The sequence below is a fragment of the Hypanus sabinus genome, chromosome 1, assembly GCF_030144855.1.
Source record: "Hypanus sabinus isolate sHypSab1 chromosome 1, sHypSab1.hap1, whole genome shotgun sequence".
NCBI classification, from domain to species: Eukaryota; Metazoa; Chordata; class Chondrichthyes; order Myliobatiformes; family Dasyatidae; genus Hypanus; species Hypanus sabinus.
In genome coordinates this window covers 130,198,735-130,221,596 of record NC_082706.1, presented here as the reverse complement: position 1 = coordinate 130,221,596, position 22,862 = coordinate 130,198,735, and the positions used below count along the sequence as shown (strand labels likewise).

At 39.5% G+C, this 22,862-nt stretch overlaps 1 protein-coding gene across 1 annotated transcript in view; it reads left to right on the top strand.

Annotated features, from left to right (window-relative positions):
* LOC132397577 (piezo-type mechanosensitive ion channel component 2-like) overlaps window positions 1-22,862 on the top strand; it is a 566,872-nt gene that overhangs the window by 525,446 nt on the left and 18,564 nt on the right. Inside the window, exons 41-46 of the mRNA XM_059976392.1 lie at window positions 4,363-4,600; window positions 10,541-10,676; window positions 16,137-16,284; window positions 19,443-19,657; window positions 19,885-20,043; window positions 20,927-21,074. Of these exons, the coding sequence (XP_059832375.1) occupies window positions 4,363-4,600; window positions 10,541-10,676; window positions 16,137-16,284; window positions 19,443-19,657; window positions 19,885-20,043; window positions 20,927-21,074 (1,044 nt within the window). The remainder of the gene's footprint in view (window positions 1-4,362; window positions 4,601-10,540; window positions 10,677-16,136; window positions 16,285-19,442; window positions 19,658-19,884; window positions 20,044-20,926; window positions 21,075-22,862) is intronic.

The following is a 22,862-nucleotide window of genomic DNA, read 5'->3' as shown; positions in this document are numbered from 1 at the left end:
AAATTGGTAACAGTCAGGAATAGGGAAGAAGTTAAGGAGCCAGTGCAGAGCACCCTTGTGGCCAACCCCTCAACAACAGTGAGGCATGAACTAGGAAGATTATACAGTTTAACACATGGCTAAAGAGTTGGTGTAGGAGGGAGGGCATAAGATTTTTGGATCATTGGGCTCTCTTCCAGGGAAGGTGGGACCTGTAAAGAAGGGACAGTTTGCACCTGAACTGGAGAGGTATAATACCCTAGCGGGAAGGTTTGTTAATGATAGGGTTTAAACTAGAATTGTAGGGGAATGGGAACCAGAGTTAGTGGAGAGATTGTGGAGGTATATGTATGTAAGACGTCAGACAAAGTTAGGAATTAAAGGGTTGAGCATGGTACAACAAAATCAAAAAGGGTGAATACAGGACTGAAGGTGTTGTATCTCAATGCGCGCAATGTATAGAATAAAGTAGATGTACTTGTAGCACAGTTGCAGATTAGCAGGTTTGATATTGTAGGCATAATTGAATCATAGATGAAAGATTATGGCTGGGAACTTAGTCTAAGGATACACATTGTATCGAAAGGACGGACAGGAAGGCAGAGGGGGCGGCATTGCTCTGTTGGCAAAAAATTATATCAAATCATTAGAAAGAGCTGGCATGGGTTCAGAAGGTGTTGGATCATTGTGGATTGAGCTAAGGAACTGTAAGAGTAAAAAGACATGGATAGGAGTTGTATGCAGACCACCAAACGGTAGTAAGGATGTGGCCTACAAATTTCAATAGGAGATAAAAAAATGTGAACCAAAAGGCATGGTGGACTTCATTATGCAGATAGATTGGGAAAACCTTGTTGGTGTTGGATTACAGGAGGGAATATTTCTAGAGTGCCTGTGAAATAGCTTTTCAGAGCAGCTTGTGGTTGAGGATCAGCTATTCTAAATTGGGTGTTATGCAATGAAATAGAATTAATTAGAGAGTGTCAGGTAAAAGAATTCTTAGGGGAAAGCCATCATAATATGATTGAACTCACACTTAAATTTCAGAAGGAGAAGCTAAAGACAGATGTAATCAGTATTACAGTGAAGTAAAGGGAATTACAGAGGCATGAGAGAGGAGTTGGCCACAATTGATTGGAAAAGAACACTGGCAGGGATGACAGCAGAGCAGAAATGGCAGAATTCCTGGATCTAATTCGGAAGGCACAGGATAAATGCATCTCAAAGAGGAGGAAGTGTTCTAAAGGAAAGATGACACAACTGTGGCTAACAAGAGAAGTCAAAACTGTCATAGAAGGCATATAATAGAGCAAAAAATAGTGGGAAGTTCGGGGATTGGAAATCTTTTAAAAATCTACAGATGGCAACTAAAAAGTTATTAACAAGGTAAAGATGGAATACAAAAGTAAGTTCACCAATAATATTAAAGAGGGTACCAAAAGTTCTTCAAATACATGAAGTGTAAAAGAGAGACAAGAGTGGATATTGGACTGCTTGTAAATGATGCTGGAGAGGTAGTAATGGGGGACAAGAAATCGCAGATGAACTGAACAAGTATTTTGCATCAGTTTTCACTGTGGAAGACACTAGCAGTATGGTGGAAGTTTCAGGTGTCGGGGGAGGTGGGGGGGCGGGCAGGTGGATGAAGTGTGTGAAGTTACCATAACTAGACAGAAGGTTCTTGGGAAACTGAAAGGTCTAAAGTTAGATAAGTCACCTGGACCAGATGGTGTACACCGCAGACTTCTGAAAGGGGTGACTGAAGAGATTCTGAAGGCATTAGTAATGATCTCTCAAGAATCACTAGATTCTGGAATAGTTCTTGAAGTCTGGAAAATTGCAAATGTCTTTCCAAACTTCAAGAAGGAAGAGAGGCAGAAGAAAGGAAACTATAGGCTAATTAGTCTGACCTCAGTGTAGGGAAGATGTTGGAATTGATTATCAAGGATGAGGTCTCAGGATACTTGGAGGCCCATGATAAAATAGGCCGTAGTCAGCATGGCTTCCTCAAGGGAAAATATTCCCTGACAAATCTGTTGGATTTCCTTGAAGATATCCTTTGAAGCAGGACAGACAAAGGAGAATTGCTTGATGTTATATACTTGGATATTCAGAAAGCCTTTGACAAGATACCACACATGAGGCTGCTTAACAAGCTATGAGCCCATGGTATTGTATAACAGGAAAGTTTCTAGCATGGATAAAGCAGCAGCTGATTGGCAGAAGGCAACGTGTGGGAATATGGAGAGCCTTTTCTGGTTGGCTGCCAATGACTAGTGGTGTTTTGTAGGGGTCTGTGTTGGGACTGATTATTATTACGTTATTTGTCAATGATTTGGAAGTTGAAAGTGATGGCTTTGTTACAAAGTTTGCAGATAGTATGAAGATAGGTGGAGGGGCAGGTAGTTTTGAGGAAATAGGCTACTGAAGGACATAGCCAGATGAGGAGAACGGGCAAAGAAATGACAGATGGAATACAGTGTTGGGAAATATACAGCCATGCACTTTGGTAAAAGAAATGGAAGTGTTGACTATTTCCTGAATGGAGAGAAAATACAAAAGCTGAGGTGCAAAGGGACTTGGGAGTCCTTGTCCAGGATTCCCTAAAGTTTAATTTGCAGGTTGAGTCTGTGGCGAGAAAGGCAAATGCAATTTTAGCATTAATTTCAAGAGGACTAGAATATAAAAGGAAGGATGTAATTATGAGCACTTTTGGGCCCCCTATCTTAGAAAAGATGTGCTGAAACTGGAGAGAGTTCAAAGGAGGTTCACAAAAATGGTTCCAGGATTGAGTGGCTTGTTATATGAAGAGTGTTTGATGGCTCTGGGCCTGTATTCACTAGAATTCAGAAGAATGAGGGGTGACCTCATTGAAACCTATTGAAAGGTGGAAGGCCTTGATAGAGTGGATGTGGTGGGAGACTTTAAGACAAGGGGACACAGCCTCAGAATAGAGGGGCATCCTTTTAGAATGAAGTTGAGGAGGATTTTCTTTTGCCAGAGAGTGGTGACTCTGTGAAATTTGTTGCCATAGGCAGCTGTGGAGGCCAAGTCTTTATGGATATTCAAGGCAGAGATTGATAGATTCTTGATTGGTCAGGGCACAGAGGATACAGAGAAAGGCAAGAGATTGGGGCCAAGAGGAAAATTGAATCAGCCGTAATGAAATGGTGGAGTAGACTCGTTGGGCCAAATTGACTAATTCTGCTCTTACTGTATATCTTATGGGTCTTTTGGTCAAAAAGACCTTGAACCAGTGGGGATAATTTCATTCATCTTCACTTGCCCCATCATTGAACTATTTCTACAACCAATGGACTTACTTCAATGACTCATCATGTTTTCAATATTTATTACTATATTTTCCCCTTTGTATTTGCAGTTTATTGTCTTTGTTTGTCCAAGGATTGTTTGTCCATCCTTTTGGGTGCAGTTTCTATTATGGTCCTTAGATTTACTGCGTATACCTGCAAGAAAATAAATCTCAGGGTTGTATATGGTGACATATATGTAGGATGATAATAAACTTACTTTAAACTTTAGGTTACAATTGAAACCGGGTTGCAGGAGCAGAGAGGCGACAGCTTTACTAGCAGCACCCCTGTAGCAATGGGACCAACAAAGAAAGAATAAATGTGTCCAGATGAGATGCTGGTGCGGTAGCCTAATTATTCTCCATTTTGGTCTTTACTACAACATCTGTATTAACTGAGCTAAAAAAAAGATTTATATTACATATTGTTGATTTACTGAAAGTACAGGACAACTTTCTGCCACTTAAACATTAGTCAACGTGATTTTCTATGTTGAAATTTGTGGAAAATGTGACCAGGTAGGATATATAACAGAGTTTGAAACAAATTTGCCCTCTTTATAGTATCACATCCAAAGTTTCTAAATATCTATTTGGTACATAATACATAATAATATCTATTATGTAATAAAGTCACTGGTGATTGGAATATTGGTAATGTTTACCTCATAGAATACCGTAGCAATGGTTTTACTAATCATAAAATGTCCTTTTTCTATTTTTAATGGTCATCAAACAATCTGCTCTATAGATGGTGATCATAGGTTTTTGAATCATTATTTGAAATGATCCAAATAATACACCCATGCGACCAATTAACCTATTGACTTTGGAATATGGGAGGAAACTGGAGCACACAGAGGAAACCCACATGGTGATGGGGAGAATACACATTCCCCTTTTTGATTTGGGATTTGTGTCATGGTTATTAATACTAGATGTCTCACTCAAGAAGTGTAAGGCTACATTTGTAAGGCATGCACTTGAAAATCAGACATCATATTATTGTATTACCATACACTACTACAGCTACGTGCTACAGCTTTATAAAACAAAAAAATTTATTCTAGTGCCATGGTTTGTGGGATGAAGATGAAAAGAGTGAAAATGCTTCTGGTAAAGATGAGAGTGAGGAAGACCACAGAAATGACTGTCAAAGGAAAAGCTCGCTTGGTTCTCTAAAGTCAATTGATTTACAAGCATCCATCGATTCCATTCACGTCCACTTTCCAGAACAGGCAACAGCCCGAAGATCAAGTTCAACAGGTTCACAGATCTCAAATCGATCATCCCATAGGTCACAAAGAGGTATGGCACATTTTTATATTTGAGACTTATGTGTGAAGATTTGAAAATACTTACACTCAATGCAGCAAAAAGAATATGGCATCTGTGGCAAAGCTTTAAAATATCTCAGCTCTCTCATTATATTGCATATATATCTCCTTACTGTGACAGATGTAATAATGGAGAGACTTAATTAATTCATATGTTTTGGTCATGTTAGAGTCTTGAAAATTTTTGGAAAGATGTATTCCAAACTTTTTCTGTACTTTTTCAAGTTAGTTTTAAGCCCAATCCTTTGACTGCCTTATTTGGTATTGTTGAGGAAAGAGTTATAATTTTGGAGCCTGCTCATTTGCAGGTACTGGCTTTTATTTCTCTTATGGCTAGGAGGGCGATCTTGCTTAAATGGAAGGAGGTTGCCCCCCCCCCCCACACACATGCTCAATGGTTATGTGATGTTATGTCATGTTTAAATCTAGAGAAGATTCGTTGTTTGATTTCTGATTCTAACCAAGATTTTCAAACGTTACGGGGACCCTTTCTGAACTATTTTAAAAATCTTTGAATTGTTATTAAAATATAGATCTGGGCTATTATTATAAAAGACTATATGGTACTCTTTTTTCTCTCTTTTTTTTAACCAACCAGCTTTGTCTTGGTAGGGGGTATAGATTTTTTTTAAATAATATAATTAACCATACTATTGTATTTCATCCTTCAACTTATTTTATTTGATTGATCATCATTATAGGATATCATGATTGTATCACTGTGATTTATATACAGTGTACTTTGTGCTATCTTATTTTGATTTATAATAAGTATCCTTATGAATTCTGTAATTGTGTATATGGAACAATAAAAATGTTGGAAAGAAAAAAATCTCAAAATTGATCAGAAGAGCATTATTGAGCAAAACTAAATTGATGTCAGGTCATATGGGAAAGAGGACTTGGGGCCTTGACAGCTGAAGATGCAACCCCCAGTGGTAGGGAAACTAGATTTGGATAATATTGAAAGAGAAAGATGGGTAAGCTTTTAAAAATTTAATTTAGCATAGTAACAGAACCTTCCAGCCTAACAAGCCCATGCTACCAATTAACCTACTGACCCAAATGGCTTTGGAATGAGGGAGGAAAGTGAAGTGTCCAGAGGAAACTCATGCTCTCATGCTGAAAACATACATACTCCTTACAGTGGTGGAAATTGAAACCCGATTGGTGATCAGTGTCAATGTACAGCGGTGCTCGAATTGCTACACAACCATGTCACCTGACGTTATTAACTACAGAGAGCTGATTGGAAAAGTGATGAAGTCTTGCTGTATATCTAAAGAGGCAATACTCATCAGCAGTGCACAGTCTCATTACACATGCAGCACAGTGTTGATGTACAGAGGGACCCCGGGATCCAAATCTACAGCTTCCTAAAAGTAGCTGCGCACATTGAGAGTGAGGTAAAGAAGGTGAAAGGTATATTTGCCTCTGGTAAAATTAGTCAAGTGAGTTCAAGAGTTGGGATGTTACGTTTCAGCTTTATTAAACTCTAGTTAAACCTCATCTGGAGTATTGCATTCAGTTCTGGTCATCACATTATAGGTAGGATGTCGAGGCCTTCGATGGATGGCAAAAGAGGTTTACCAGGATGCTGCCTGAATTAAAATGGCATGTACTGTAAGGAGAGACTGGACAAACTTGGGTTGTTTTCTGTGGAGTGGCAGAGGCTGACAGAGGTTTATAAGAATACCACAGATCATGTGTTTAAAGTGATGGGGTTAGGCTTACAGGAAATATGTGGGTTAAGTATTTTTACATAGTGCCTGAAATGTGCTGCCTGGAGTGGTGGTGGAGGCAAATACGATAGGAGCATTCAAAAGGCTCCTGGATTAGCACATGAGTGTGCAGGATATGAACATTGTGTAGGCAGAAGGCTTTAGTTGGACATTTGGTTACTAGTTTGCCATGGCATTGTAGGCTGAGGGCCTCTTCTTGTACTGTTCTGTGTTCTATCCATGTTGTATATGTGTGAGCTTTGGTGAGCTACATCCACTGTATTCAGCTATGGTTCCTATGACCAAGAAAGAAATTATTTGCCTTTGAGATGGTGCATTTACTAAACTCATATCCTGTGTGAAAAGACTGAGTGAATAGATCCTAAACAGGAAATGGGTTTACTATTGTCACATACATCGATATAGCGAAGAGCATGTCTTGCATTGTCGTCATGCTGATCAAATAGAAGTAGGTTCAAAGGTCGGCACAACACTGTGGGCCAAAGGGCGCTATACAGTTCTATGTTCTATCAAATCATTATGTAGTGTATTGAGCTAGAACAAGCGGAACAAGTAGCAGAATGCAAAATAAAGTGTAACACCTATGTAGAAAATCCAGTACAGCTAAATAATAATGAGCAAGTTCATTTCATGGTAGATTGTGAGATCAAGAGTCCATCTTATCGTACTAAGAAACCATCTAATAGTCTTATAACAGCAGGGTAGAAGCTCTCCTTGAGCCTGGTGATACATATTTTCAGGATTTTGGATTTGGAATTCAGAAGAAAAGTCATAACCACTTCGAGGCAGATTTTCAAGCTCCTAACAGGACAGGGACCCAGGGCTGCCTCCCTTGGCTATAAAGTCTAGAATTAAAGGCATCAGTTTCAACATAAAATGGAAAAGGGTAGATTATTCAGGATAACAATATGAAGATGTGTCTTTGTTGATATTATTCTACATGTTTGAAAATCTCTACCTCAGAAGATTGGAAATACTCTGTTACTGGCTGGATAGGCCATTGAGTGTCTAGGAAATCAAGGGAAATAATGGTTATGGCAAATAATGCAGAAAGCACAAAGGACAGTAAAATTTAATCTTTCTGTTACTTATGTTCTAAGCAAATTCTTTTTACAAGATGGTTGAGAAATCTTTCACCAGCTTCAAGGATACTGTAATATCTACCCCCACTGATATAGGACTAGTAAATGGTTCCGTAGAATGATGAGATGGATTTTTGATCTCACAATCTACCTGGTCATGGACTTGCACTTTATTGTTTACCTGCACTGTAGCTGTTACACTTTATTCTGTATTCTTTTACTTGTTTATGTTGTCTTAGCTCAACACACTGTGTAATGAATTCATCTGTGCAATCTATCTGAAAGACAGCTCTTCACTGTATCTCGGTACACATGGCAATAATAAATCAACTCCAGTTCTAAATCTGCTTTGGTATTTGTTCAAGATTTAGGAACATTAGTGTTCAACTCAGTGCATCAAGCCACCTAATAAGATCATGGCTATAAGCATTGTTACCTCAACTCTTCATTCACATCTACTCACAGTAACTTTTAACCCCTCCTTAATGTCTTAAATGTACTCAGACTCTAGTTCCACTGTTTTGTGAGAAAACGAGTTTCAAAGATTTCTGACACTGTGTGAACAACGTTGCTTTCTTAAATGGAGGATCTCTTATTTTGTAAAAGTTACCCCTTTCTGGAATCTTCCACAGGAGGAGATGGCCAGAATCATCTCCACATCAATTTTCCTCATGATTTTGTATGTTTCAATGAAGTTCCCTCTTATTTTGGAAACTCTAAGAAAGTTGAACATATGAAAATATGAAAACCTTTGTCAGGTCATGCTCAAATACCAAATTGTACAGCGAAGAGATTAATTGGGGCTGATGGTGTTTGATGTGGTTCATTCACAACATAGTACACTGATGTCTGAACTAAAAATATCACAGCAAATGGAATATTCAATTTCTCAGATTCTGAGAATGAATGAATTATAGGTCTTGTACTGCAGATGCTGAAACTGGAACAACAAAGGAACTGATGGAGGAGCTCAGTGAATAAGGTAGCATCTGTAGAGGAAAATGGACAGTCAATAATCCTCATCTACAGGACTTTTCAGGACCTTAAGACATTCTGAAGGCCACTAACTATACATTTTTCATATTCACATATGAAGTGAGCAGTTATTTCACCCATTGGGACTATGCAACTTTTCAGACCAATTCCACACCTCCCCATTTCTCTGCCAGATGTCCCTACACACCAAGCCATTTACACCAAACATTCAATTCTCCTAACACCCCTAAAAAGGAGGTAGTTTACAATAGCTATTTCACGTAATAGCCAGCACATCTTTGCGATGGGAGGGAAATCTGGAGCACCAGGTGACTACCTGGTGACTAACTGCAAAAGAGCAACCATGGTCAGGATGAAATGCAAGTTCCTGGAGCTGTGAGACAGCCACACTACCTGTCACAGACATTTCCATCACCAGCATCTCCCACATTTTCTCTAACACATAAAATGTGTTCAATTTTTAATATTGTTCCTAGTTCTGATAAAAGGCCTTCAGCGGGATGTGGCAACTCAAAAGCATAAATTGTTGGAAACACTCAGCAGATCAGACATCTTGGATCAGACATCTCAGGTTAGGAAGATCTGTTTTTCTCTTATTTCCGATTATTAGATTTTGCATGTTTTTCATTCTTTGAATCATTAACTCTATTTCACTCTCTTCACAGAAGCTGCCTGATTTTTTGAATATTTACAACTTTGTTTGCGAGATTAGTGAAGATATCAACTCCTGCTTGAGAAGTGACTTGGATTGACTCCAATTTCCCACAACATGTCAACAGTAGATTCCATTTCATTGGAACATCTGGACAACACAGATCCATACACTAGGATGTTCTTCAATGACTACAGATCAGCATTCGATACTATCATCTCCTCCAAACTAATCAATAAGTTCCAAATCCTAGGCCTCAATGCCTCATTGTGCAATGGGATCCTTGATTTCCTAACTTGGAAACCTCAGTCAGTTCAGAATGGCAGCAACATCTTCTCCACAATTTGCCTCAGCATAAGTACACCACAAGGCTGAGTGTTTAGTCCCTGAGCTGAATGCTTTATACTTATGACTGTGAGCTCCAATGCTATATTTAAGTTTGCTAATGACACCATTGGTGTTGGCCAATTCACGGATGGAGACAAATCAGCATGTTGGAGGGAGATAAAAAATCTGGCTGAGTGGTGCCTCAACAATTACCTCTCAATCAATGTCAGGAAGACCAAGGAGATGATTATTGACTTCAAGAGGAGGAAACTGGACATCCATAAGCCAGTTATAATCAGGAGGTCAGAAGTGAAGACGGTCAGCAACTTTAAATTCCTTGGATTTATCATTTTAGAAGACCTGTCCTGAGTCATTACAAAGAAAATACAGCAGCACCTCTAGTTTTTTTTAGAAGTCTGCAAAGATTTGGCATATCATGTGAAACTTTGACAAACTTCTGTAGATGTGCGGTGGAGAGTATATTGACTAGTTGAATCACAGCCTGGTATGGAAAAGCCCACAAAAAGTCCATCACAGGTAAGGTCCTCCCCGGCATTGAGCATATCTACATGGAGCACTGTTGCAGGAAAGCAGCATCCATCATCAAAGACACCCACCTCTCCTCACTGCTGCCATCAGGAAGAAGGTACAGGAGCCTCAAAACTTGCACCATCAGGCTCAGGAACGGATATTACCCATCAAACATCAAGCTCTTTAACTAGAGGGGATAATTTCACTCAACATCACTCATCTCATCACTGAACTGTTCCTACTGAGGTAGACTCACTTTCAAGGACTCTTCATCTCATATTCTCAATATTTATTGCTTACTTGTTCCACTTTTTTTGTATTTATACTTTTTTTTTGCACATTGACTGTTGGCCATCCTGTTGAGTGTGGTCTTGCATTATTTCTATTACCCTCAAGAAAATGAATCACGGGACAAATACTGTACATATTTTGATAATAAATTTACTTTGAAGTTTGAATATTTTCTGTTTTTATTTCAGATTTACAGCATCTGCAGTTCTCTTTTGCATTTGGCTGACTGACTTTAAGTCATTTGATTGATTTTAAAATTCAAGGTGAATACTTTTACTATTTTCATACAGGAAGCATAAGTACTCGAAACAGCAGCAGTCGGAAAGGAAGTGGGTCCCTCAGTGTTCAACCAAAGAACAAAAGAGAGCTTTTATTAGAAAAGTTAAGAGAGCAAATGATAAAAGCAAAGGCCATTATCATCGCCAAGTAAGTGATATAATTCTAATTCTAGAAAATGGTCATCTTTGTGGGAAATGATGAAATATCTAGTTATAAAAAAAAATCTGCTGTTTTGCTAAAGATTTAGCACACATAGAAAGATGTTGTAAAATATTTGAATCGTGGCCCTATATTCTTTGTATCCAGTTTGAATTCATGCCATTGAAATGCATGATATGCTGCATTTGCCAATAATTATTATGAGGTTAAAATAAATTATAAGCATAGAAACATAGAAAACCTACAGCACAATACAGGCCCTTCAGCCCACAAAGGTGTGCTGAACATGTCCCTACCTTAGGACTACCTAGGGTTACCCATTGCCCTCTATTTTTCTAAGCTCCATGTACCCACCTAGAGGCTCTTAAAAGATCCTATCGTTTCTGCCTCCACCACCACCGCCAGCAGCCCATTCTACACACTCACCACTCTCTGTATAAAAAAACTTACCCCGATATCTCCTCTGTACTTACTTACAATCACCTTAAAACTGTGCCCTCTTATGCTAGCCATTTCAGCCCTGGGAAAAAGCCTCTGACTATCCACATGATCAATGCCTCTCATTATTTTGTACACCTCTGTCAGATCACATCTCATTCTCCATCGCTCCAAGGAGAAAATGCCGAGTTCACTCAACCTATTCTCATAAGGCATGCTCCCCAATCCAGGCAACATCCTTGTAAATTTCCTCTGCACCCTTTCTATATTTCTATAGATTCCACATCCTTCATTTAGTGAGGCGACCAGAACTGAGCACAGAACTCCAAGTGGGGTCTGGATAGGGTTCTATATAGCTGTAACATTACCTCTAGGCTTTTAAACTCAATCCCATGGTTGATGAATGCCGCCTTAACCACAGTCAACTTGCGTAGCAGCTTTGAGTGTCCTATGGACTCGGATCCCAAGATCCCTCTGATCCTCCACACTGCCAAGAGTCTTGCTATTAATGCTATATTCTGTCATCATATTTGACCTACCAAAATGAACCACCTCACACTTATCTGTGTTGAACTCCATCAGCCACTGCTCGGCCAAGTTTTACATCCTATCAATGTCCCACTTCTCCCTTGCACGCTTTCCATCCGTGCTGGGTTGAGAATCGAGCTAGCAATTTGGCCTCGTTAAAACAAGAAAGCTTGCTACAAAAACCCCATCATGATGGTGTCCCAATGACTCCATTCGAAGCTAAGGGCTATAGAATAGAATGTCCCACTGTAACCTCTGACAGCCCTCCACACTATCCACAACACCCCCAACCTTTGTGTCATCAGCAAATTTACTAAGCCATCCCTCCACTTCTTCATCCAGGTCATTTATAAAAAGCACGAAGAGTAGGGTTCCCAGAACAGGTTCCTGAGGCACACTACTGGTCACCAGACTCCATGCAGAATATGACCAATCTACAACCACTCTTTGCCTTCTGTGGCCAAGCCAGTTCTGGATCCACAAAGCAATGTCCCCTTGGATCCTACGCCTCCTTACTTTCTCAATAAGCCTTGCATGGGGTACCTTGTCAAATGCCTTGCCAAAATCCACGTACACTATGTCTACGGCTCTACCATCATCAATGTGTTTAGTCACATCCTCAAAAAATTCAATCAGGCTCGTAAGGCACGATCTGCCTTTCACAAAGCCATGCTGACTATTTCTAATCATATTATGCCTCTCTAAATATTCATAAATCCTGCCTCTCAGGATCTTCTCCATCAACTTACCAACCACTGAAGTAAGCATCACTGCTCTATAATTTTCTGGGCTATCCCTACTCCCTTTCTTAAATAAGAGAACAACAGCTACAACCTTCTAATCCTCCGGAACCTTTCCTGTCCTCATTGATGATGCAAAGATCATCTGCAGAGGCTCAGCAATCTTCCTCCCTCGCCGCCTACAGTAGCCTGGGGTACATTCTGTCTGGTCCCGGTGACTTATCCAACTTGATGATTTCCAAAAGCTCCAGCACATCCTCTTCCTTAATATCTACATGCTCAAGCTTTTCAGTCCACTGCAAGTCATCCCTACAATTGCCAAGATCCTTTTCCGTAGTGAATTAAAGTATTCATTAAGTACCTCTGCCATCTCCTCTGGTTCCATACACACTTTTCCACTGTCACACTTGATTGGTCCTATTCTGTCATGTCTTATCCTCTTGCTCTTCACATACTTGCAGAATGCCTTGGGGTCTTCCTTAATCCTGTCCACCAAGACCTTCATATGGCTCCTTCTGGCTCTCCTAATTTCATTAAGCTCATTCCTGCTAGCCTTATTATCTTCTAGATCTCTATCATTCCCTAGTTTTTTTTAACCTTTTGTAAGCTCTTCTTTTCTTCTTGACTAGATTTACAACAGCCTTTGTACAACATGGTTCCTCTACCCTACCATCCTTTCCCTGTCTCATTGGAATGTACCTACGCAGAACTCCACACAAATGCCCCCTGAACATTTGCCACATTTCTTCAGTACATTTCCCTGAGAACATCTGTTTCCAATTTATTTTTCCAAGTTCCTGCCTGATAGCCTCACATTTCCCTTTACTCCAATTAAATGTTTCCCTAACTTGTCTGTTCCTCACCCTCTCCAGTGCTATGGTAAAGGGGATAGAATTGTGATCACTATCTCCAAAATGCTCTCCCACTGAGAGACCTGACACCTGATGAGGTTCATTTCCCAATACCAGATCAAGTACAGCCTCTCCTCTTGTAGGCTTATCTACATTATGTGTCAAGAAACCTTCCTGAACTCGCTTAACAAACTCCACCCCATCTAAACCCCTCACTCTAGGGAGATACCAATCAATATTTGGGAAATTAAAATCTCCCACCACAACAACCCTGTTATTATACACCTTTCCAGAATCAGTCTCCCTATCTGCTCCTTGATGTCCCCGTCACTAATGGGTGGTCTATAAAAAAACAACCAGTAGTTACTGACCCCTTCCTATTCCTAACTTCCACCCACAGAGATTCCGTAGATAACCCTTCCATGACTTCCTCCTTTTCTGCAGCTGTGACACTATCTCTGATCAGCAGTGCCACACCACCAATGATATTCGCTGTTTCCTGATGGATGTGAGTCCATGGCAGAAAATAGCTCTCAATTTCTAGTGTGATACGAATTGCTACTGGTCTGAAAGAAGGATTTTGACCTCTTTTTCTAGGAAAGAAACATTTAACGTTTATTCTAAAGACAGACTTTAGGAAAACTTAAGGGACTATGAAGTGCCTTTCTGTAAGGCTGGTGCCTGCCATCAGATCACTTAATGCTGATGTTCAATAAAAGAGAAAAATCAGTTTCCATCTGTCCAACATCACAGCTCTGAAATTAATAAGTAAAACTGATTACGGAATATAAGAGAATAAATTTTGAGGTATCTTTGATGCACCTAAATGTACATAACATGTAAAACTGTAAAATAAAGGGACAGATCCTACAGCCCACCATGTCTGTGCCAACACTGATGCCAAATTAAACTAATCCTTTTGCCCATACATAGTCCTCCTCTCTCCCCATTCGCTGTATGTTCACGTGCTTATCTAAATCCCTCTTGAATACCGCTGTTACATCGGCTTCCACAGCTACCCCTGGCTGCAGGTTTCAGTCACCTAGCACCCTCTGTGTATGCATCTCAATTTTATATTTCAATCATATCTCCCTACAGCTTCTGATGCTCCAAACAAAACAATCCAGGTTGGTCCAACCTCTCCTTATTTCTAATTACCTACTCCAAGCAGCATTCTGGCAGGCCTCTTTTGCAAGCTCCTCAACCCTTCATATCCCTCCTATAATGGAGTGACCAGAACTGCACACAATACCCGAAGTGAGGCTGAACCAAAATTTTATGCAGCTGCATTTTGACTTTCTGCTGTATTTTTCTTTTCTTTAAGTCAATGATGAAAGCATTTTAGTTGATAGATTCTTGAAGAGAAGAATCAGCCTCAGTACTGGTACAATTAGGCTAACATCAATTGGTCTTTCTGGAATAGATTACCTGTGTCAAGCATCAATAACCCAAGAACAGAACTAAATGACTTCTCGTCACAAATACATAAAGAGTCATGCCGAGTTCGAATTCCTGTTTCCCTGCTGCTTATCACCATATCCCTCAAAACTTTTCCTATCTGTGTGCATGTCCTTTTATACAGTACATTGGAAAGTGTACCCACCTCTACAGCTCCCTCGCTAAACTGTGCAGGAGAAAACTCCCCTCATGTCACTTTTAAATCTTTCCTGTCTCACCTTAATCCTATAGTTTTAGACTCCACCATACTTCGAAAAAGACTGTGACCTTTCACTTTATCAGTGCCTCCCATGATTTTATATATCTCTGTTAGAGCATCCATCAGCATCTTACTCAGCAGGGCAAAATGAACCAGCTTATCCAGTCTCTCCTTATAACTCAGGCTCTCCAATTCCAGCAACATCCTCGTAAATGTTTTCTGTACCCTTTCTAGCTTAATGACATTCTTGCTGAAACTACCCACAATGCTCCAAATGCAGTCTCACCAACTACATGTGTAGTTGTAATGTAATGTTGCAGCTCCCGTACTCAATGCTGTGACCAATGAAGGCAACCATGCCACATTCCTCACCACACTATCTACATATGTCTCCATTTCCAGGGATCGCTGTACCTGTATCCCTAGGATTCTCTGTTCCAGACCACTCTCCAGGACCATACTATTCACTGTGCCATTTGTTCAATTTACCAAAATGCAACACATTATGACTGAGTTAAATTCCATCTGCCATTCTTTGGCCCACTTTCCTAGTCGATCGAGATTGTTGTAATCTTAGACATTCCTCTTCTCTGTCCACTATAGCATCACTACAGGATTAGAATCATGGAGCACTACTGCACCAAAACAGACCCTTTGGCCCATCTAGCCTGTGCTGAACTATTAATCTGCCTAGTCCCATTGACATGCAGCTGGACCATTACCCTCCACACTGCTCCTATCTATGTACCTATCCAAACGTTGAAATCGAATCTGCATCCACCACTTCCATGCTCTCACCATGCTCTGAATGAAGTCTTCCTCATGATCCTCTTAAACATTTCACTTTTCATCCTTAACCCATGACCTCTAGTTGTACTCTCACCCAACCTCAGTGGAAAAGCGCTTGCTTGTATGTGTCCAGTTGAAGGATGAAAGTGCTTTTTCTTAGTGATGGCTTGGACTTTATTGGGCTAGGTAGAAGGTCAAAGTCAGAGAGTCGTAACCTGACAGCTACAGACTAAGCAGAGATGCTCCACAAAGCAGTCACCCAAACTCATCCCTCCAGTGTTGAGGAGACTACATTGATAAGAGTAATTGCAAATTATTAAACTGGAAGGAGAACTCTCGAATCACTGTTTCACTAGCTTTTGTATGCTATATAAAGTTTAAAATATATCAGCTTCTCCCGTAAACACTTGCAGGAGAACTTTAATCAAATTGTATTGTTTTTCAGAATACTTCAAATCTATTTCCCAATAAGACATTTCTTCTACAACATCATCCACCCAGAGTACAGTGCGGTGACAGATGTCTATGTGTTGATGTTCATGGCTGATGTAGTGGACTTCATTGTTATTGTCTTTGGCTTTGGAGCGTTTGGGGTATGTAAATATTTTAAAGCATTTCTGACAACATCTGGAGTACTTGCTGTAAACCTTCTGACATTTTCTTCATCTTTACCCAGAACCCTGTCTGTTTCCCAGTCTTTCTTGAAGTCCCTCATTGATTTTCTGTTGAAACTTCAGCAGATGATGATGGATATTATCATACTATTGCTTTCAAATTGATTCAGAGCAAACATTTTTTCTCAATGTATTATTTGTAAATGAAAATATTCATTCCACTTTGATACACTACTTCACATTACTTCAATAATATATTTTCCATGATGACTTTTTTCCTGCAATATTTCTTTTACTTTTGTTGCTGCTATTTAGTTTTTTTAAAATCTGGTTCTTATGTACTGGTGTCACATTCTTAGAGCCTTGCACAGTAAATCATCAAGCCTGCAGAATTATTAAATGATTATCCTGTACAACATTCATTCTCTTATGCAACATTCCTGCCATTTATACTCCATTTCCGCCATCTATACTCCATTCCCGTGTACACTATTAATATGCCATGCCCACACCTTCTATTTTCTTGGTGTTCCTTAGGTTTGGGTATCAATGAATGCTGCAGAAAGAAAAGAATGAAACCCATTATCAAATAATAGAGAAATTGAAAAGTTTATTATATATTAGAATCAGAATCAGGTTTATTATCACTGGCATGTGATGTGAAATTTGTTAACTTAGCAGCAGCAGTTCAATGCAATACATAATTTAGCAGAGAGAGAGAGAGAGAGAAAAATAATAAAAAATAAAATAAAACATAATAAATAAACAAGTAAATCAATTACATATATTAAATAGATTTTTTTTAAATGTGCGAAAACAGTAATACTGTACATTAAAAAAGTGACGTAGTGTTCAAAGCTTCAATGTCCATTCAGGAATCGGATGGCAGAGGGGAAGAAGCTGTTCCTAAATCGCTGAGTGTGTGTCTTCAGGCTTCTGTATCTCCTACCTGATGGTAACGGTGAGAAAAGGGCAAGCCCTGGGTGCTGGAGGCCTTTAATATTGGACACTGCCGTTCTGAGACACTAGTACCCAAGATGGAGCTGACTAGATTTACAACCTTCTGCAGCTTCTTTTGGTCCTGTGCAATCACCCCCTCCCCTCCATACCAGACAGTGATGCAGCCTGTCAGAATGCTCTACACAGTACAACTATAGACATTTTTGAGTGTATTTGTTGACATGCCAAATTTCTTCAAACTCCTAATGAAGTATAGCCACTGTCGTGCCTTCTTTGTGACTATATCAATATGCTGGGACCAGGTTAGATTCTCAGAGATCTTGACACACAGGAATTTGAAGCTGCTCACTCTCTCCATTTCTGATCCCTCTATGAATATTGGTGTGTGTTCCTTCGTTTTGCCCTTCCTGAAGTCCACAATCAGCTCTTTTGTCTTACTGACATTGAGTGCCAGGTTATTGCTGCGGCACCACTCCACTAGTTGGCATATCTCACTCCTGTACGCCCTCTCATCACCACTGGAAATTCTACCAACAATGGTTGTATCGTCAGCAAATTTGTAAATGGTATTTGAGCTATGCCTAGCCACACAGTCATGTGTATACAGAGGGTAGAGCAGTGGGCTAAGCACATACCCCTGAGGTGTGCCAGAGTTGATGATCAATGAGGAGATGTTATCACCAATCTGCACAGCTGTGGTTTTCCGGTTAGGGATTCAATTACAGAGGGAGATTACAGAGGCCCAGGTTCTGCAACTGCTCAATCAGGATTGGGGGAATGATGGTATTAAATACCGAGCTATAGTCAATGAACAGCATCCTGACGAAGGTGTTTGTGTTGTCCAGGCAGTTTAAAGCCATGTGGAGAGCCATTGAAATTGCATCTGCCGTTGACCTACTGTGGCGAAAGGCAAATTGCAATGGGTTCAGGTCATTGCTGAGGCAGGAGTTCAGTCTAGTCATAACCAAACTTCAGTAGCCTTGCAAAGAAAAGCTCCAACAATAAAGGAGGTCTTTCCAATTAACATAAAGATCTCTAGCAATTCACATCTCTTCATGATTGACTTAGTGCATTTCATACACCAATTCTTCAGAACCTGTTGATCCAAAATAGATTGAACTACTTGTTTATACAACTATAAATTGAAATAGGTTACTTAGAAGTTGAGGAAATATGCATTCAATATTCACAATTAAATACACACTTCTCTTCCCCAAACCACAGTCACCCACCGTGTTTGGACTTCAGAGGCAAACCTTTATTGCCAATGAACCATGAGTAATCCTAATATTAAGCATCTCTAGTCAATACAATCACACACCTGTGGTAAATTATGCTGGATGTTATGCCTTTCCAACTTATGATGCTTGTTTCTCATATGGCAAGAACAAAAACCTCAGCTGTTTAAATTTCTGATGTCCATTTTCTGAATGTTGACAATTGCCAAACTGGGATTCAATTACTCCAAACTGACGTAAGTATGTGAATATAGCCAATGATTTCTTAAACGTCATTTTCCAGTAGCTGAGTTTGGGAGATTCTTGGATGTTGCAGATAATTAAACATCCAGGTTCTTTAATGGATCTGGGTTTGTTTACCTGTCATGGAGTAGGATTTGTCCACTTCAGCAAAATGCAGGATAAACCAGCAGGTTCAGAGTTAAATATCCTAGATGTAAAAACATGAGTAAGTTTATAAATGCTGGTAATCTCTGCCCTTTTGTTTATCAAACTGCAGCAACATTGTTATGCTCACTTTGAAGTCACTTTGAAGACATGGCTTGTCTCAAAGATGTGAACTTAGTTCAGTGTGATCTGCTCAAGCCATGTACTGAGTGGCAATAACATAGAAACTCACTCTACCAGGACTTTGCTTTAGAGAAATTTACTAGTCTTGGGGTTTCCTGCATACTAGAGATTACAAACACAAGTAACTACATATATTAAGCCAGGAAGTAGCAAATCTGTGGAATTTGTTTCCACAGAGGGCTTGGAGGCCAAATCATTGGGTGTGTTTAAGGCAGAGATTAAAAGTTTATGGAGAGAAGATGGTAGAATGGGTTTGTTTAAAAAAAAAATCAGCTTTGATTGAATGACAAAGCAGATTCAGTGGCCAAAATGGCCTAATTCTTATGAGCCTATGGCATATGTGAATCATGTTTCCTTTGACTTCCACAGAAACATTCAGCAGCTGCTGACATAACATCATCCTTGTCAGAGGATCAAGTGCCAGAGGCATTTTTGGTGATGCTGATAATTCAGTTTGGAACAATGGTGGTAGACCGAGCACTCTACCTCAGAAAGACAGTCTTAGGAAAAGTTATCTTCCAAGTCATCCTTGTTTTTGGAATCCACTTCTGGATGTTCTTTATCTTGCCAAGGGTGACAGAGCGGTAGGTTTTATTTTATTTTAACAAAATGTAAAATTTATGCAAAGAAGTTGCTAGTTTTGTAGAAAAATTACTTTGTTATTTAATTTTTGGCCAAAAATTACTGCTGGCAAAGGCAGCTAATTTATACTTGAGGGAAATTTCTAAAAGTACAGTTTAATTCTGTTGGTGTATTTATCTTTGTTGGCATGGAACTCTAAAAAAAAGCTTTCTTTGTCATTTTCTTGCAGAAAATTTAGCCAGAACTCAGTTGCACAGGTTTGGTACTTTGTTAAATGTGTTTACTTTGGATTGTCAGCATATCAGATACGTTGTGGTTACCCAACACGTGTCCTTGGTAACTTTCTGACTAAGAGCTACAACTATATCAACTTGTTCCTGTTTCAAGGGTAAGAGGATTCCTCTTTATATACAAGAACTCAATGTAGACATCACATCATTTTTATTAAAATGTTTACATAGTCAGTCTGTAGTTTGGAAACAGTTGCCAATGACATTTCTCACAATTGCAATAAATTGTGAGTTGTTTCAGCTGTTAATCAGTGAGAATGCATAAAGTTATAATCACAAAAACTGAGATCCAATGTAACATATATGTGTTGATATTTATGTGATATATCAGTATTTTTAATTAATTATTTATCCTTTTAATGTTTCTTCTGAATTTGTACACAGTATTGTAGCAATCATAAAATTAAGTAATGTCATTTGTAATCCTATACAGTATGTCACTTTATAGCCACTATGCTGGCATCTCACCCAAATGGCCATTTTTCAAATGGATCAGAGAGTTAGAAGGCAGGCTACCCAATGATGCAGCATTTTGAATTGCAGACTTAATCTAAATGCTATACACAAATAATGGTGAAATTGGGCTTCATTTTCTTTTAACTGCAAGATGAAAGGAAATTGGAAGCCACGTAAGAAGTATTGCTAGATTATTCTGAATGGAAAGCACCGGTTTCACCTCTGTAATCCTTCCAGTAGGAGTCACAGATTAGCAATGAGTTTTAGTTCACTCCATCTCTGGTTGGCAACTCACCATCAATGAGGCCCTTGTAGTACCTGAATACTCCTGGCTCAGCACTCATATCAGATTTCTGTGTTATGTAATATGCATCCTGTATCCTGCTCATAAAGTAGAGCACTACATGCACTATACAGCTACCCCAAAACAAATCATCGTACAGTGATAATAATCTGATTCTGACGTCAATGAATTATGCAGTGTTGTTCATCTGTTGCATTCTGATTGTAACCTGGTCTCCCCAGATTCCGACTGGTGCCTTTCCTAACTGAGTTAAGAGCAGTGATGGACTGGGTCTGGACAGACACTACCCTTAGTCTTTCAAGCTGGATCTGTATAGAGGATATTTATGCCCATATTTTTGTTTTGAAGTGCTGGCGTGAATCCGAAAAGGTAAGAAAATTGCATATTATTCTCAGTTAAATCAACTCCTTGTAATAACTGTTGTTAAGCTTTTGATCAAGTCATACTTTTTAGCACGAATGGCTCTCTAGTTCCTGGTTTTTCTCATAAAGTCAGAGTTATATGACACAGAAATGGGCCCTTCCACTCTCCTTACCCATGGCAACTAAGATTTACACTATTATTACTTGGCCCATACCCCTCCAAGTATCTTTTAAATGTTCTTATTGTACTTACAACAACCACTGCTTCAGGCAGCTTGTTTCATATACTGACTACCCTTGGGTGAAGAAGTTGCCGCTCAAGTCCCTTTTAAACAAGTGCATTCTTTACTGTTGTGGTCAGTGATGAAGTAATGGCTGTCATGATGACTTCAGCAGAAACTGGCCAAGTACTTGTCCAATCCCAGCTACCCTCGGGTATCAGTTCAGATGTGACACTGGTGCCCAGCAACTAGCTGGTTGAGCATACAATGGTAATGAAGAATCCACTTTGACAGCAAAACAGGAAGGAAAACAGATTTTCAACCAGTAGTTTTAATATTTATGTAAGTTGTTGAAACTGGAATATCAGTAACTCTCAAAATTTAAAAATATGACTTTAAAATGTGCTACAGTATATTTTGAGGGTAATAAAATTCAAAAACCTATTTTTTGAGGTTCACAGAATTTTGTCATACATTAATTATTACTTAGTATGCCATTAAAAATTCTTTGTACCTACACAGCAAAGCATACCATTTGCAAGAAAGAGTGCTTTTTAAATGTTTGAATTTATTGTCAAATCTCAGAATACATTGGAAGAGGCTGCAAACAGTGGATGCTCCAAGGGACTGCTGGAGTATGAACAGCAGGCTTGGTAAATTATGCAATGTGGAAATTCTAACGTTGTCAGATTCATTTATGAGTATGAAACATATACTCATTTCAGGACTGTTACAATAGTAAAATCCTGATGATTATTTTTCTCTGCATTTTGCATGAGTTCATATATTGCAGATTCTTCTTGGGGAAGGGGAAGTCCAGGAAACACACACCAGTCCCTGTTGAGGTTTCAGCAGTGGAAAAGGTGAACAGCTGGGTATCAACATCTCAGAGGGTCTATCTCAGGCCCAACATATTAATGCAATCACAAAAAAGTATGGTAAACGATCCCCACAAACAATGGAGAGACGAGCAAAGATGAAGCAGAGTTTAGGGACAGCGTGGGCAGGTGCGTGGCGGTCGAGGCAAGATTGAGGCATGTTCGAGGGAAAATCAGGGTGAGGTCAAGGCACATTCAGGGTAAAGTTGGAGCAAATGGAATAGATTCGAGACCTGTCCATCTAAACTGAGAGCGAGGTTTGATCGATCTAAGTAGCAGGCTGATTTGAAAAAGTCGGGGTTGGACTGAAACGTGACTGCAGGGTCCAGGCCCAGAGCAACAGGGTCTGGGTGACAATGTGAGGAACGACCCGATGTTTAGACAGTGGATTAAAACAACATGGTGTCGGGACAAGAGGCAAGGGTCAGACCAGTTCTGTTCACTGCTTGGTGATGCTTACTGGGCTCTGCGCTAAATTGAGGCTCCAACTACTCTAAGTTTTGTGCCTATAGACGCTTTTTTGTTCTGAATGCTAGTTGCTTACTTTTATTGATTGCACTATTTGTTTTATCTTTTCTCTCTGCATATTGGGTGTTTGACTTTTTTTGATGAGTTATTTTGGGTTTCATTGTTTTGTGGCTGCCTGCAAGGAGACAAATCTCAAGGTTGTATAATGTATACATGTTTTGATAATAA